At 21.8% G+C, this 17,277-nt stretch overlaps 6 protein-coding genes across 6 annotated transcripts; 2 read left to right on the top strand and 4 right to left on the bottom strand.

The window, feature by feature from the left end:
- Positions 1-4,425: 4,425 nt before the first annotated feature.
- SRAE_2000205100 (Protein FAM91A1) lies at positions 4,426-6,987 on the bottom strand (the record flags this gene model as incomplete). Its single annotated transcript, XM_024653075.1, has 3 exons — positions 4,426-4,518; positions 4,566-5,114; positions 5,167-6,987. 3 exons carry the CDS (start codon positions 6,985-6,987, stop codon positions 4,426-4,428), a joined length of 2,463 nt encoding a protein of 820 aa, XP_024506587.1.
- A 631-nt stretch (positions 6,988-7,618) lies between these two features.
- SRAE_2000205000 (Chorion transcription factor Cf2) lies at positions 7,619-9,728 on the bottom strand (the record flags this gene model as incomplete). The annotated part of the gene is made up of 3 exons (XM_024653073.1): positions 7,619-9,349; positions 9,411-9,543; positions 9,604-9,728. 3 exons carry the CDS (start codon positions 9,726-9,728, stop codon positions 7,619-7,621), a joined length of 1,989 nt encoding a protein of 662 aa, XP_024506586.1.
- Positions 9,729-11,719: 1,991 nt separating this feature from the next.
- SRAE_2000204900 (Protein slowmo) lies at positions 11,720-12,738 on the bottom strand (the record flags this gene model as incomplete). The annotated part of the gene is made up of 5 exons (XM_024653072.1): positions 11,720-12,055; positions 12,108-12,273; positions 12,319-12,355; positions 12,399-12,408; positions 12,709-12,738. 5 exons carry the CDS (start codon positions 12,736-12,738, stop codon positions 11,720-11,722), a joined length of 579 nt encoding a protein of 192 aa, XP_024506585.1.
- A 404-nt stretch (positions 12,739-13,142) lies between these two features.
- Positions 13,143-14,298, bottom strand: SRAE_2000204800 (Metaxin-1 homolog; the record flags this gene model as incomplete). The annotated part of the gene is made up of 5 exons (XM_024653071.1): positions 13,143-13,769; positions 13,815-13,907; positions 13,961-14,061; positions 14,106-14,175; positions 14,224-14,298. 5 exons carry the CDS (start codon positions 14,296-14,298, stop codon positions 13,143-13,145), a joined length of 966 nt encoding a protein of 321 aa, XP_024506584.1.
- Positions 14,299-14,816: 518 nt separating this feature from the next.
- SRAE_2000204700 (LPS-induced tumor necrosis factor alpha factor domain-containing protein) lies at positions 14,817-15,364 on the top strand (the record flags this gene model as incomplete). Its single annotated transcript, XM_024653070.1, has 2 exons — positions 14,817-15,071; positions 15,167-15,364. 2 exons carry the CDS (start codon positions 14,817-14,819, stop codon positions 15,362-15,364), a joined length of 453 nt encoding a protein of 150 aa, XP_024506583.1.
- A 516-nt stretch (positions 15,365-15,880) lies between these two features.
- SRAE_2000204600 (LPS-induced tumor necrosis factor alpha factor domain-containing protein) lies at positions 15,881-16,533 on the top strand (the record flags this gene model as incomplete). Its single annotated transcript, XM_024653069.1, has 2 exons — positions 15,881-16,282; positions 16,333-16,533. The coding sequence occupies 2 exons, from the start codon at positions 15,881-15,883 to the stop codon at positions 16,531-16,533; spliced, it is 603 nt and encodes a 200-aa protein (XP_024506582.1).
- Between the last annotated feature and the right edge of the window lie 744 nt (positions 16,534-17,277).

Below are 17,277 nucleotides of genomic sequence, written 5' to 3'. Positions count from 1 at the left end.
CTTCTACATGAAGAATTCCAAGATATTAGTTCTATTATATTATAATAATGAAAGTTAATTTTATTTATATCTCCTATAACATTTTGTACTGTTATATAAGATATGAAGTATTTTTAAGACTGGAAGGCAAATTATACATATATTTTTCTATATCTTTATTATATTTTTTTTTATTAATTTAGTAAAAAATTTATTCATAAATATTAAAAATATATATAAAAAATTTTAGATTGATATATTTGTCATATAATTTAAAAAAAAAAAGATAATCATATGATAAAAAATAATTAAAAATAAAATTAAGAAAAATCACATTTATTATAATGAAAGCATTCACTAATTATTGGTCTTTATTAAAAAAATTTTCTAATAGTTTCTGTTGTTTTTTTTATTATTTAAATTCTACCAATATATATATACATAAAAATATTGTATCTATATTTTATGATATTTCAAAAATAAAATAAAAAAAATTTTGTATGGTTATTTTAAAATAATTATATGATAGAGTAATATAAATTAAATTAAGATTAGTTTAAAAGAATTTTAAAAATTATATTTATAGTATACCAAATATAAATAGATAGAAAATTTTGTACAATTTTGTACAATTTATATTTAAAAGAAAATAAATACTAAGTATATAAAAATAAATTATATTAATTTTATTGATAAGAAAGAAAAGATTATTATATTTTTTAGATTGAATATATATATATATATATATAGATATATAAAGTCCATATAACTAAGATAAATAAAAAAAGTTGAAGAGCTTCAATCTAATAGATATGTTAAAAATGAAATCCAGTAATAAAAGTAATAATCAAAAATGACAAAAAAGAATGGTGTAAACAATTATAGTTGATGAGGAGGGATAAGCCATTGAAACATCTTCATAAAAGAAAAGCATCTTGCTTCAACATGTTAACTATTATAATAAGATGTTTTCTAAATAATTTTTTATGTAGTATTGTTAAATAATTTTGAAGATGGGAGAAAATAAAAAAAAAAAAAATGTTTTGAAAATGAGAAAAAAATAACTACTAATTGTTTTATTAAAAAAAGTTTATATTTTTATTGCTATTTTTTTTATGGAATTTATTATCATTTCTAGTAAAAGAATTATTACAAACTAAATTTACGTTTATGTGCAAAAAAACTTTAATAACAACTTTATTTAAAAATTTTTAGAAATAAAATAATTAAAAATATACTATTAAATGATAATAAAATTATTTTTTATTACACTTTAATTAGAAATAGAAAATAGAAAAGTAATTATATTTGAAAGAAATAATTTTAAAAAAAAAAAAATTATTAAAATAAATGTTGTCATTCTAATGGTAAAATATTCTATGTATTTAAGTAATAATTTATAAATAAAAAGAAATCTCTAAAATATTCATTGATTAATAAAATTTATATTTATTTAAATATATCCTGTCCATATTTATATATTTCAATATTAATCAAATTCTAAAAAACCATTTACAAATTAGGAGTCTATTGAGAAGATAATCAATTTAACTGTTATCATTTCTATTATATATCAATAGTATATATATACTGGAAGATTGAAATAAAATGAAGAAAGAGATTTGATATATAGCATTAGTATATATAGCTGTAGGAAAAGTTCTTATCATTAACGGCAAAAATTTATTGTTAGAAAAAGTTTAGATGGAAAACGTTTTCGGGAACAAAAAAAAAGGAAGCAAATAATGAACTAGGATAGTAAATTTAATTTATCAATAATGGAAATATGATTTAGCACATTTTTCTTTTTTTGACAAACTGTTTGGTTGAAAAGATACCATGTAATAAAATTTAATACACTATTTTTTGGTAGCTTAAAATAAATTTATTATATATATAACAATCATGAAAAACTAAAGTTTTGATTTTCATTGTTAAAATGTACTTCATATTTAGGTTAAATTTTAAAAAAAAAAGAAGATGTTTATTAATAATAATATTTATATATTAAGAAATTACCATCAAATAAATAAAACAATAAGAATATGATAATAAAAAAAAAATTTTTTATATAAAACTAATAATATAACAATAAAGAAAGAAGGAAGGAAAATATTTAATAATCACAATAACTATAAAAAAATAAAGTTTAGTAAGATGTATAAATAAACTTTAAAAATATTATTTTATTTAAAATAGTTATTTACAAACTATGGTATTTATAGTTATAATGATAATAAAATATTTTTTTTTTTTATTTTGAAAACATATTGAAGAGCACTTCTGGCGTTTTCATTCAAATTAACAATACTGAAAGGGTAGATTAATTGAATATTAATGAAAATCAAATTTTACTTTAGTATATATATATGTGTAACTTTAATAATTGGTTTAGATGATAAATTAAAGAACATGCAAGTGTTGAGGTTTTGAAAGAATGACATATGGAAATTGATAAGAAATAATAATATATATAATATATTTCTTTCGATTTTTATTTATCAATTAATTTTTAATTTTTATATAAGTATATTTTAGTTTAACTTTATAAACATAATTTTTATATTTAATTGAAAATATACTTATATTTAAAAAAAAAAAAAACAAAGTGTGAGAATAAGAAAAAAATATTTTTTTTTATTATTTTTATCAAGATGAAAAAAAAATTAAATATATTTTATTAAGAAATTAAACCCTCCAATAAATCTCTATCCATCATGAAAAGTAGAGTATTTTAAAAGTAATATAACAATCAAAAAGTATTAGAGGGTTAAAAAGTTTATTAGTTGGAATGATTAAATCTTGAGTCAAGATGAGTTTTAAGACACACAACAATTAAACTACTCCCAGGTCTAGAGGGTATTTTAAATTGGTAAAAGAGAAAAGAAAATATAAAATAAGTTGAATGGAACGTTTTAATTTATCATCAATTACCAGATAACGCATTCCTATTTATAAAGTATAATATTATTGTTAAATGGCACATGAGTTAAAAGAAATTGTAAAAATATAGTTTTATTGTCAATTTTAATATTGTTCATATTTGTGTAAAAAGAACAAGTTCAAATGATATTAAAATGAATATATATTTATATTTAATTAAATGTAATATATTATTAAAAGAATACCAAAAACATGCTTACTCTTTTTTTTTTTTTTTTGAACAAACAATAAAGAGTACAAGAAAATACTAATAATGAGACAAAAAAACCTTTTATAGTAATTGATAAGCCTGTGAAAAGCAAGAAAAATAAATGACAGTTAAAAAGTTTATTTTCGAAATTAGAGACGATATCTAGATAAAAATATCTATTTTTAATGAAATGAAAACATTAAAAGGATAAGAAAATTTAAAAAATATATTCTCGATAATAAAATTCAAAGAAAAGAGATGTGCATCAAGTTAAATAATTTAGAAAAAAAAAAATTTTTTTTACTAAGATTCATTTAACAGATATATAAGGATAAAATAAATATCTATAAATTTTTGATAAAAAAAATTTTTATAAAACATTAAGATATATTAAATGTTACTTTAAAATAGTGTTAAGTTATAATTATTTAAATTTATTTAAAATAAAAATATAGGTTAAAGCATTTTTAAAAGGTTTGTAATAAATAAATATATCATATATCATTTAATTTTCCTTGTTAAAAAGTTTAAAACAATTATCATTTAGAGAAGTGTATATATTAATGTCAGAATATATATTTTACTTAATTAATTATTAATTAGATTCTTTTGACATTCAATTTTTAGATTCTCAATAAATATCAAATAATATACTTTTACACAACCATAAATAGTATATCTTTAAATAAAAAAGAATCATAAAAATCATGAAAACACCAAAAATCAAATTATAAATAATAGCTTGTTTTTGAAATAATAAAACACCATCTTATAAAAATAAAATATATTTTTTTATATATTATAATTTAAAAAAATAAAAAAAAATTTTTTTTTTACATAAATTTTCATAACCCAATAATAATAGTTTTCTAAAATGTTACTCAAAAATTGTATCATTTTTACATTTATATAAACATAAAAATATTTATAATGAACCTTTTTTATGTCATATCAATATAAATGTGTAAAGATATATCTCTGGAGTTTTATGTATAAATGGAATCCCATTGAGGATCATTTATAAGAAACTAACATCTTTTGATTTATTTTATACTTTTAAATTTGTTTTTATTTTATTTATTTCAATTTTATTTATTTTTGTTCAAGAAAAAAAAATTATCCCTATAACAGATATATTTTAAAATATTGAAGAATAATGTATATATATTCCTTTTTTTTTTCTTCTATAAAAAAGAATTATTTGTAAATAAATAAAATAAAATGACATTGGAGAAAAAAAAAATTAGTAATTATTTAAAATTTATATAGTTTATAGAATGATTTATTAAAAATGTTAGTAGTATTTATATTTATTAGTAAATATTTAAGCTGCCAACTGTATTATTGAAGAATAATTTTTTTACAGGAAATGGTATTTCATTTGTTTCAGATCGATTGAAAGGAACCTTAAAAAAATACTGTATATATATTATAATAAAAAATAAATATTTACCTCTGATTTAGAAACATGAAAACGATTAAACATTTCTTTTATTGAAGTTATTTGATTTTGTAAAATAAATTCAAAACCTATTGAATTTTGTGGATCATTAAAAACATTTTTTTCCTTAATCCTATCAAAAATTATTTCATTTAATTTTTCATTAAATAATGGAACACCAAATACAATATCAAATATTACAAAATCTTCAAATCTTTCATTATCATTTAATAAATCTTTGCAATTATATACTCTTCTGGGATCTTTATTAATTATTGAATTTTTATTGTTTCTCTCAAATATATGTGTAGGTGTTGATTGAGTTGATGATTTTGATTCAATAGATATATTTATATTATCTTCATCTATAGAAATATTTTCTTTTGTATCAAAATTTGTTAATTGAAGGAGAACTATATAACCACATAATGTATTTAAATTTAATTCATTACATAATTTAATTATACTTGGATGATTTTCAAAACTTTTTGATCTATTTGTTTTTTCAAATGGAAATGGAACTAAAACTATTTCAGAATCATCAACAATATCACTATAAGCCTAAATAAATAAGAGAAAAAAAAAAGTATAAATTTAAAAAATAGAAAATTACTTGTATCATAACTGGTGCTGTAGTTAGAGAATCATTAATTGAAGCTAAACATTTCTCAACAGAAACTATACTTGGTTCATGTGTACTTGAGTAAACAATTAATTTTTTATAATGAACAAATTCATTTGGAATTTTTGTTAATCTTTCACCCATTGGTATCCATAATGAAGGTGGACCATTTTTAGATAATTCATAAATATGAAGTTTAAACCATGGTGATAAAAAGGTAACTGTTGGTGCACCAAAATATGGAATAGAAAGTAATGGTATTGAACAGGCCTCCGTACTTAATGGTCCCATTGTAACTACCAATTTATAACTTTTTTCCATCATTTTTTTTCGAACATTTTTATCTAATGATAAAAGTGATTCACCACGCAACAAATCTATTTCACCCATTTCACGTAATTTTATAATAGTTTGTCTTAATGTTTTTGCATGTACTGAGTAATGTTGTGCCTCACCTTCAGAAAAAAAATTAACATTTTCAAGTTCATCAACAAAACTTCCCACTGCTTCATCTGTTAATCTACCAACTTCAAATAAAGTTACAGCATGATGTTTTAGGGATGCTGATAAATTTCCCATCATAAGAAAAGCAGTTAAAGTTGAATCAAAGATAAAACCTATTCTTTTGGAGGAATCAGAACTTGAACCAGAAATATTATTTCCTGGTGAAGAAAGTGAATTTGCAATACTTTTAGTATTATTACTGGAATGTGGAAGATGTTGCTCAATTTCAGCTACTAAATCATCATCATCAAACTCTGTGGTACCTGGAGATACAAGTGAATTAGTTAATTCTGATAGATCAAATATTGTGGAACTTGTTGATAATGTTTCAACAGTAGGAGAAGTAACAATGTCATTAAATACCATATAATCAGCCCACGTTTTATGAAGTGCAAAATTTTCAAGACCAGTAACACGTTTTTTAGCAAAACCTAAACGACAAAAAACAGAAATAGCATTTTTTACAAGTTGTAAATCAACATCTAACACTTCAGATAATTCTTTAACTGTCGTTTGTTCATCAAGAGCAACAAAAATTTTATAAAGAAGTGTTTCTATACAATCTCCTGTTACACGATTCATTACAAAACCATCTAATGGTGGTACATATACATAATCTTCATTTTGTATTGGTACACTTAAATATATCATACTTTTTTGATATAAAATTTGAAGAACAGATTTATCTAATGTTCCTGCTAATTGTGAACCACCATCAAGTATTAAATCCATTACATCTCTTTCTTTTTTTGCAAGTGTTTTTAATTCTGAATCATGTACTACACCAAGTTCAATCATAAACCATGGTTCAATTAAAATATTAATTGGTTTTTGTGGTAATAAATCTTTAATATTTGTTTTTCTTCTAAAAATACCACTTTTAGATTTTGTTTGATAAACTAAATCCATATACTCATTTCGACCAATTCCAAATAATCTTAAAACATCTGCGGCAGTAAAATTTGGCAATGAATCATATGATCTTTCTGTTCTTATAGTATCTTCTATCATTTGTGAATAATAAATAAAAGGTGTTATACTTTTTGAAACATAAATATTTGATAAATGATAAGGATATAACATTAAATATTTTTGACTATAATTAGCAACCACATCATAATAACCATCCTCATTTTTTCCTTGTTTTTCAACAAGATTTCCCTTAAACCTTAGTTGATTTTTTACAGAAAAATCAAGAACTAATTTATCATATTCTTTTTGAGAACCACCCAATAATGCTATCAATTCTTGTGGTAACTCTTTCCACGTTATATTTTTTCTAATAGCATCATCAATACTTAGGGACATCTAAAAGAAATATAAAATTTTTTTTAAAAAAAAAAAAATAAATATAACTACCATAATAATATGGTAATGATATAAAAAAAAATATATATATAACAATAAATTTAGGCGGATTTTAACCGTAAATTTTTTTAAAAAATTAAAACAAAAAGCTATTATTGAAATATATTAAAATATTTTACAAAAAGTCATACAAAATATTTTACCAAAACTAGCATATGTTAATAATAAAAACAAAAAAAAATCAATTATGATATATATTTGAACAAAAAAAGAAATTTTCTTTAATAATATTTATATAACAATTAAAAAAAAAAAAGATTACATCCTAAATTAAAAGTATCAAATACTTTTTTTCATTTTTATAATTTTTAAAATAATATACTGATAAACCCTAAACAACATAAAAAAAAAATTATATAAAAAAATGATTGTTATAATTAAAAGAAAAAATAAACAGAACAATTTTAACCTATTTTTTTTAAATACAACTAATTAACATTACGAATCTATATTTTTTTTAGCAACAATATATATTAATACCTAAAGATTATAATATTACTAAAAATATGCTTATTCTTTCTTTTTTTGTTTTTGTAATAATTAATAATAATTAACATATCAATAATATACACTAAAGCGGACTATAATCTGTTATACAATCTAAACCATGTTTTTTTCTACAATGTATATCCAATCTATCAACTCTATAAAATTTCGCCTTACACCCTTTAACAGGACATTTTCTTGGAGCAATTTTAAGATGTTCCCTAAATACATGCGCATCCATATTTTTTTTATCTGCATAAGCTGTACCACATTTTTTACAGGCATATGGTTTTTCTCCTGTATGTGAACGAATATGACGAACAAGATTTGATTGAACTTTAAAACGTTGATCACAAAAACTACAAACATATGGAGCTTCTTTTGTATGAATACATCTAACATGCTTGTCTATTGCTGATTTTTCTTTTGCTCTATAACTACAATATTGACAGGTGTAAGGACGAATATCATAATCTGATAATTGTGTTGTCATTGGAAGTGACGTAGTAGATGATGTTGCAACAGAAGTTGGTGATGACAAATTACATGAATTAAATAATGAATTTGGTGTTGGTGATACAGTTTTATATGAAAAATTTGATGTTACTGAAGAAACATTTGATGAAGATAATTGTGGTGATGAAATATTTTTTTTTGTTGGATATAATGAAATTTCATTACTATCTAATTCTATATCATTTAATAATGATACATCATTAGAAAAATTAGTATCATCTGTTAGTTTTGGTCCACGATAAATATAATGTGATACTGAATTTAATTTTTGTTGAGCAGTTGATAATATTTCTTCAGCATTTTTAGATATTTCATCACTTTCATTTTCTCTAAACCTTGATTTATTAATACCATATGTTCCTGTTTTTCTACCACCTTGAGGACCTTTAACATATTCACAATATATTTCAACATATGCCTCTCTATTATCCATATTTAAATGCATTGATGAATCACGTTGATGTGAATATTCATAAGAATTATTATCTAAATCATTTTCACAATATAATGAATAACCATTACTAGGTGCAGAAGAAAAAATTTTTAAAGTGTTATTACTAGAATTTGTAATATTGTCATATGTAAAATTAACTCGTACATCATAGTTATTAGTAATTTGTGAAATTAATTGTTCTACTTCCAATATAGTTGCAGCTGCATATATTTGTTCAAGCTTACATAATTTAATACAACGTAAAACTCCTGAGTATATATAATCAATAATAGCTCTAAATTCATATATTCCAATAGATGGATATAATTCTTTTAAATTATATATATTATTTTCACGATTTTCATTTAATTTAAAAAGATTTTCAAAAGCACCACTAAAAGCTGATAGAACATGTTTATGACAATCTCCAATAAACTCATTGTCATACATAATTGTACAATCAACAAGAATACTATCAACTTTGAATTTTTCAATTGCATTTTGAAAACGATGTACATGATAAGGATCTATCAATGAAGGTAAATCATTATTTGATGAACGATTATTTTTTAAGATATCAACTATAGCATAACATCCTAATCTCAAAGCTGAATTTTCAAGAGTATCTGTTACTTCTTTTATACAACCATCATAAATAAAATCGAGAACAATTTCTAAATCTTTTTTATTTAATTTTGTCATTTCTTCATCCATATCAATAAGAATAGCTGAATGCTTTTTTAAACCATTTAATGGTGCCGAAAGTCTAGTACAATAAGCTAGAAGAAGTAATCTATTACATTTTCTAATTGTTACACCATTTAATTTTATTTGTGTATCCATACAACTTCCCTCAGGATCATTATACTATAAATAATTATTAAAAAAAAATAGTGAACAATAGATATTGCCTTCATTAAAAACATACTCTTTTATCTTTAAAATAATTAAATAAAATATCTGAGTGTGACAATTTTGGATAAAAATCTTCTAATAATGGTGCTTCTTCAAAATTACTCACATCCTCATCACCTAATGTATCAAGAGAAATATCATCCGGCCTACAAAAAAAATCAATAATTAAATTTAAATTTTACTCATTTTATGGGTTTAATTATTACGTTAACTGATCAAAGAAGGGTTTCTCTTCCATATATTGTTTGTTATCATCCTCCGATGTAATATTTAATGATTCATTAAGATATTGCAGACTATTGAAAAATGTATTATTAAATTCAGCAGTCATGTAATAGTAACTTTCGAAAAAGCTCAGATATGTAGTTATCAACTGAAAATATTTTTTAAGATTTTGTCAAAATTCTACTTTAAATGTAATTTCTATTAAACGTATTTTAAAATAATAAAATATAAAGAGATAAAAATAAATGTAATTAATATAAATTCTATGAAAATGTTAAAAATTAAATAAAATTATATATTACAGAAATAAAGTTACTACCGCTATGTAAAAAAATATACATATACTATAACAGGCTCTTAAATGGAAAAACGGATTGGAGGAATGTAGTTAAATTTAATTTAAAAGATTCTTTCCCACATTCTTCTAGTAAAATGAAGAGATCTTTGAATATATTTTTATAATAAGGGTTTTTATATTTTAATATTTATTGAATGAGATAAGAAGAGAAAACTCTGTTAACGCTTACCAAGTATATATGTATCTTTTTTACTTCTCGCTTATTTTATTTTAAAATAACGATAAGGACAACACAAAATAATAAATGTAACAATTGAATAGAAGTTTTGTTGCGATTATGTTTATTTTAAATTTTTACTTATAATGAAAATTTCAGTTTTATATATAATTATAATATAAAAAAAATCTATTCTTCATTACTATTTTATAATATAATTAAACATTAAAAGTTTAATTATACTAAATTATTTTAACTATAATTTTTTCTTTAACATAAATTAATAATTAATAAAAATAAAAAATTACTGTTAGAAATAATTTTAAAAATAATTTATAAATGATAAATGACATATTATTTTGTTTAAAAAAGATGTTAAATCATTTCTGTTGAAATTTAAACATTTTTTTTTCTTAACAATTTGAATTAATTAATGTTTACATTCTTTAAAAGTAATATGATTGATATAATATTACATAAAGAATGAGATTAAATTTATACTTTACAAAGTGATAAAAATTTTCCCTTTTTTTTAAAATTTCATTTTTATTTCCTAACGAAAATTATTGTTATCTGTTTAAAATTATTCTTATTTTATGATTCAAAAACTTCATAAATAATATTAAAGCAATTTGCATAATAAATGGATATAACAGGATTTCTATTAATTATGATATTATAAAAAAATTATTAAAAAAGAAAATGTAACTGGTAAAGTGATACTTATGATAGATGATGTTATTTATATTCATAAAATTATAATATTTCATCCTGTGAAAAATTCAAAAATGCTATTTATTTTTTCAAACATTAAAATACGGGAATCCAGCAATGTAATTTAAAATATTTATGTAATGTTAAAATTTCTTAATTGAAAATGTCTATATACATTGTGAATTGTATCGATAAGAATTTAACTTTGTTAAATAAATTTTCTAATCTAAAACCAATAATTTTTTTTCTTAGCATTTTTAATTGTTTGTTTATAATGTATCATCAATTAATCAAAAAAGTTCGAGAACACAGTTACTGAAGATTTAAAATAAATACTCATTGAAAAATTCTTTAATATTGTTTCAAAAATTAATGAGAATGTTTTTATATTGGTTCAAGAAAAGAAGACAAATTAAGTAACATTTTATAGATTTATCATTTATGAAGTTTAAATTTCCAGAAAAATTAGTATTTCTTAACCTAATCCACCACTCTACAAATTAAAAAGATTTAAAAAAAAGTAGCCATGAAGAAAAAATTTCAAACCAGAAACAAAATTAAAAAAAAAAAAAATTTATAACATTTAACATGGATTAAAGAAGTTTAAAAAAAATACTAAAACAGGAAACATTATTTATTGCATCCCGTAATTAAAAGTAAACTTCCTTTTTCCGAATTTAACAAAAAAAATAATTAAACTATTGTTGCTACTAAAATTTTAAAAAAAAACGACGTAACAATTGGACAAAAAAGAGATATACTTATTCAAGATTAAAGGCAATAATATATAGAATATTTGAAATTGTTCGTTTTTTTTGTGTGATAAGAGATATTAAAACAATTGACATTTAAGATTTAAATTTGTCTTCTATATCTTTCCAAAAATTGGATTACCGTGTTCATGAATTAAATTCACAACAACCCACTCTAATCCTTTTCTTCCTACTTCAGCATTTTTAGAGTATACTTTTAAGAAAGTTTTTTCTAAACCATCTGCAAACGCAGGTAAATTTACAGATACTGATGCCTCCTGTCTTAATATTGTTTTGTTGGGTTCTGTTGGATGAGGTTGATATGTTAACTTTTCATCAACTTTTAAAATACTAGATCCACTTATATTTCTGGTTACTAAATTCATTTCCCTCTTATCCACATCAATTTCTGTATATTCATGAGAATATTGTGTTCTTGAAAATGGTACTAACTAAAAAATTTTTTTTTTTTATAATTTATAAAAGTTTACTAAAATAAAATACCTTTGAAGTCCATCTAGGTAAGTCAAACTTTGATTGTAAAAGACGTTCAGACTTGAGAACTGAATCTTCAACCTTCTGACTTAGTACGTCAATCCCAGTTACACTGACACTCAATGGATTAGGATATTTTCTCCATGCTGCTGTTACAACTGTATGCCAAGGATGACTAAAAAAAAATATTATTTTACAAAAAAAAAAATATTATACATACTCAAATACATATTCTTCCGTAAAATATTTCATTGTTGCTTTATAATAGTATATTTAATTTAAAAAAAATAAATAACATACAGTTTAACAACTATCTAAATACAAAATATTACTAATAGGAGTAAAGAACTAAATTTTTAAATAATAAATTTTGGTGGAGCGTATATATAAATAGTAAAATTAAAAAAGTTGTTTTTGAATAAAGTATATAGAAAAAATTTTAAAATTATATTTAGAAGAAACCTAACTACATTGTTTAAAAATTAATGTATGATAAAATAAAAAAAATGTCATCAGTGGTGATAAATTAGTAAATGATTTTCCTCAAGTAGTTATCAAGAAAAATGTAACTTATTGATTGGTTGTATGTCTATCATAATGAAATTTTTACCGTCTTTTTTTTTATAGCTTGTCTTATCATGACGATAAATGACAGATGTTCTTGGAATATTACTTAAAATAATTTTTTTTTATTGGTATTAGGTGAAATTCATACTATAATTTCTTGACAAAGATTATTCTAGATATTTGTTCATAGACGTGTGTGGTTTGATAACTTGTGACATAAATATGTTTTAAAATACAGATGCTACAAATTAAAATAATGTTTTAAAAATCATCATATGATATGTACTTTATCACATAGTGACAAGTGTTTGTGTAGTCAAGAGTCAACGAAATAGATATATTAAAGGTAGTATAACCATACAGTATATATAATATTAAAAAGTTTGAAAAAATTTATATGTAAATAAACATTTGTTTGAATAATATTTTCCATGACAACTAATATTTTTTTTAATGAAAGCTACTAAATAGATAGTTTTATATGTCTTCAAAATCCGATTCAAAATCAATTATTTTTGTACCTATAGCAAAAACAGCTGACAAGACAAGAGCGCCAACAGTAAATAATGTAACTTCTCTAAAAAGATCGTCTTTGTAAGCTTTATTAATATTTTTCTTTTCTTCTTTATATTGTTTTCTAAAAGAAGCCTCTTCTTTAGCAGCTATCTTTCTTTCTTCCCACATTATTTTTTCTTTATCAGATTTTCTTCTTTGTTCTTCTGGAATGACGAGGTAGATACTTAAGATAGATTCAACAAAACGAACTAAATTGGAACAGGCTTGCAAATGGCATTGCAATGTATCTGATGGTAATGGTAATTTTATCAAGGGAGCAAGATATCCAAATATTAATGCATCTAAAGAACTTGGCTTATCTCCAAAGAAATATTTTTTATCACCAAGTTTTTTAGATAATTGTGTTATTGTTTTCTTAGCTGTTCTAATAATATCAATTGGTGAGAGACCTCTAGCTTTAATATATTGTAATTCTTTAGATCGTCTCATTTCAACACGATAGAAATTTGTTGGAAATGGCATTTTAGAAGAATACCATTTTCGAGTAAACGTTGAATAGTTAGATTCATCATTCCATAATAGATAAGACTATAAATAATTAGTAGAAATATAATTTAAAATTTATTATCTTACAACAGCTGGATGTAATGTTTTTTTTAAAAGTGAATAAAATGCATCAACTTCACATTTTTGAGCTGTAGTTAATTCTGAATCCAGCACCAATTCCTAAAATGATTAAAATTGAATATGAAATATGTCAAAATTAATTAAACACTTACAAATGCACATTTTCTAGTATATTCTACAAATTTTGGAAATTCTGTTATACTTTCAACTTTTTTAGTAGCATTATCTACCATTTTAAAGTATGGAAGTGTTTCTAAAAAAAATTAAATTAAAAATTACATGATTTTTGAAACTGACTTGTTGGGCTGATAGATGGATTGGCTGTATGTGTTATAGTAACTTGTAAAGCACAAAATTTAGATGCAGCCTTAAAAGTTCATAAACATTAAATATTTATAAATATAAAAATTCTTACCAAAAATTGAAGGCATTCAACATCTAAAGACAACAAGTCAAAGTCTGAAGGCCATACAAATAATTCCATTGACATGATTGTAACAGATAATCTATATAAAAAACATTTGAGATTATTTTTTTAAAAATATTAGATTGATATAGATTATACCAATTAGTATCTCAAAGCGAAAGCATTTGTTTTAATATATTCTTCAGTTGTTAACGTTCTACACGAATGAATAATCATTCATATAAAACATTCATTATTTCAACATTTTATTGTGTGGATCTTTAAACGGCTACATACCATGATCAATTATTTATTTATCAATGGTTCTATGAATGATACAGGTATTATAGACGTTAGTATATATTTTTTTATTTATTTATTAATACCTATATATTATATTGTACATTTAGAAATTTAGATTTACAAATAAAATATTTGACGTTTACTTAGTTTCTTTAATCAATTTTTTTAGCAAAAAATATATTTTATTTAGATGTACCTCTTTTTTTTCAATCTTATTGTACTGTAATTTCTTTTTAACAATAAACACATTTTAAGATTAATATTTGCGGAAATTATATTATACTTTTTTTAGAGGAATAATGAGTAAAAATGATCATTCTCCACCTCCTCCTTATCCGGGACTGAGTTCTTATGAAACCAAAACTAATGTCAATCCAATATTTAATGATAATTCTACTACACAATCATTTAACCAACAATTTTCATCCCCACCAATAATTTCTCCTGATTTATCTAATCAACAGACAAACACACAATCAACTGCGCCTCAAATAGTTTTACGTCTAGCTAAATTCGGTCCGTTACCAATAGAAACAGATTGTCAATTTTGTCATGTAAGTGGTTTTTGATCAGAAATAAAGTAATAAATAATCAAAAAATGTGCAATTTATTTTTATATACATATATATAATATTATTATATATTTCAGGCACACATTGTAACAAAAACAAGGAATGTTACTGGTTCGCTTCCATACATAGTAGCAACAATTTTATTTATTCTTGGATTCTTTTTTATATTTCCCTTTTTTTGTATTTGCCTTCCTTTTTGTGTTGATATGTTTCTTGATACATTACATCAATGTCCAAATTGTCATAAAGAAGTTGGAAGATTTAAAAGAATGTAAAGAATGTAAAGATGTAAAGGTGAAATTGTATACATTTTTCTTACAGCATGTGTTGGATAATTTTTTTTCCCTTTCTGCTAAAACTTTGTTTTAGTTAATTACAGAAATATTATATATTAATCAATAAAATAATTTGTTAACATGTAAATATTATGAACTTTATAGAGTAAATTATGTGGTATTATTATTGAAGTAATTAAGTATGACGGAGAACTAATTTTTCTTGTTGCTGAAAAGTGTACCTTTTATAATAAGCAGGAGATTTTCATTCAATTATTATTATTAATCTTTAAATATTTTTTTATAAACTATTATGTTTCATAATACTATTGCTACTTATTTTTTATTTTCATTTAAAAAATAACCATTGGTCATTTTTTTTTACTTTGTATTTTTTTTTGCCTTAGAAAATAACAATTGTTTTTATTTATTTTTTTTTTAAATAATGGTATTATTATTATTACCATATATACTTTTTTATATAATTAAAAATAATTAATATTATTTAGATAATAGATGTCATCCGAGAAAAGTGGATTACCTTCAGCTCCAGTCCCAGAAGATAATGTAACTACAGAAGAACAAAGACAGGGACAAGGAAATTTATATCCTTCTGTAAATACTAATGTACCTCCTGTAAATACAAATTTACCTCCTTCTTATGATGAGGCAATCAAAGAACCTTCATATAATCCAAATGTAACAAATTCAACTAATCATCAAATACCACCACCATATCCACCATCACCATCAGGTGTATATATTCCAACAGATGTCGGTTCAAATTATACTCCCATGGTTCAAAATCTTCAACCACTACCTCATGCAGGTCCAACAAATATCACTATAATAAGAAGTGTTGTAACAAATGCTTCTTTTGGAAAACATCCTATTCAGACGAGGTGTCCTCATTGTTTTGTAAGTAAAATTATTTAATACTTATAATTTATTTATTTATTTATTTATAGAGAAATATAACAACAAAAACTATGGAAACAAATGGACGAAGAACATGGTGTATATTTTTTGCAATATTTTTATTGGGATTTTTTATTCCAATAGCTTGGTGCTGCCTTTGTATACCTTTTTGTAGCAGTGATTGTCAGGATGTTCTTCATCTTTGCCCTCATTGTAAAAGTGTTGTAGGTCACTTTAAAAGAGACATATAAAAAAAAATAATATTTTAATGTTTATCATACCTATGCAATTATTTTTTTTATATTTATATGTGCTATTTTTTTTTAATATCATTCATATAAGAATGAAATTGTATATAGGTAAAAAGTTAATTAAATATACAACCTTGAATAATAAAATAAGGATAAGTAAGTATAAATTATTTTTACAATTTGTATTTTAATAAATGTTGTTTGGATAGCCCATTTGGATAATCTTCTTTTTTTTTTTTAAATAATACAAATTAAAATAAATTTACTATTTCACTTTTTTAAAAAAAAATTATAGTTTAATGTCAAGATATTTTTATTTAATAAATTTCTACATTTTTAAAATGTTATTTTGTTATGTAAATAAAGTACTTAAAATATGATTCTATAAAAAAAATTTAAATTGGTGCATTAAAATTTTATAGAACCATACATTAACAATATCAATATAATAATTTCAAATTAAAAAATTTTAAAATATAAGCAATAAAATTCTTAACAACATTTTTTTTATTCATGTTACATTTAATTTCTCTTGCTAAACATGAAGTGAAATGATTTATAATTTAATCTTTTTAATTACTTTACATTTTATGTGGAATAGAATTAAAAGAACAAATATCGTTAAAAGACGTCTCTAATTTACTCGTAACTTGTATTTTTAAATTAAGTAATGGAATATCTCATCTCATATAACTGTTTAATTGGATTTTAAAAAGTACAAAGTGGAAAAAACGTTTTTAAAAA

The sequence above is a fragment of the Strongyloides ratti genome, assembly GCF_001040885.1.
Source record: "Strongyloides ratti genome assembly S_ratti_ED321, chromosome : 2".
Classification (NCBI taxonomy): Eukaryota; Metazoa; Nematoda; class Chromadorea; order Rhabditida; family Strongyloididae; genus Strongyloides; species Strongyloides ratti.
Note: the sequence above shows the minus strand (reverse complement) of the source record. Positions and strands in the feature narration are given on the sequence as shown.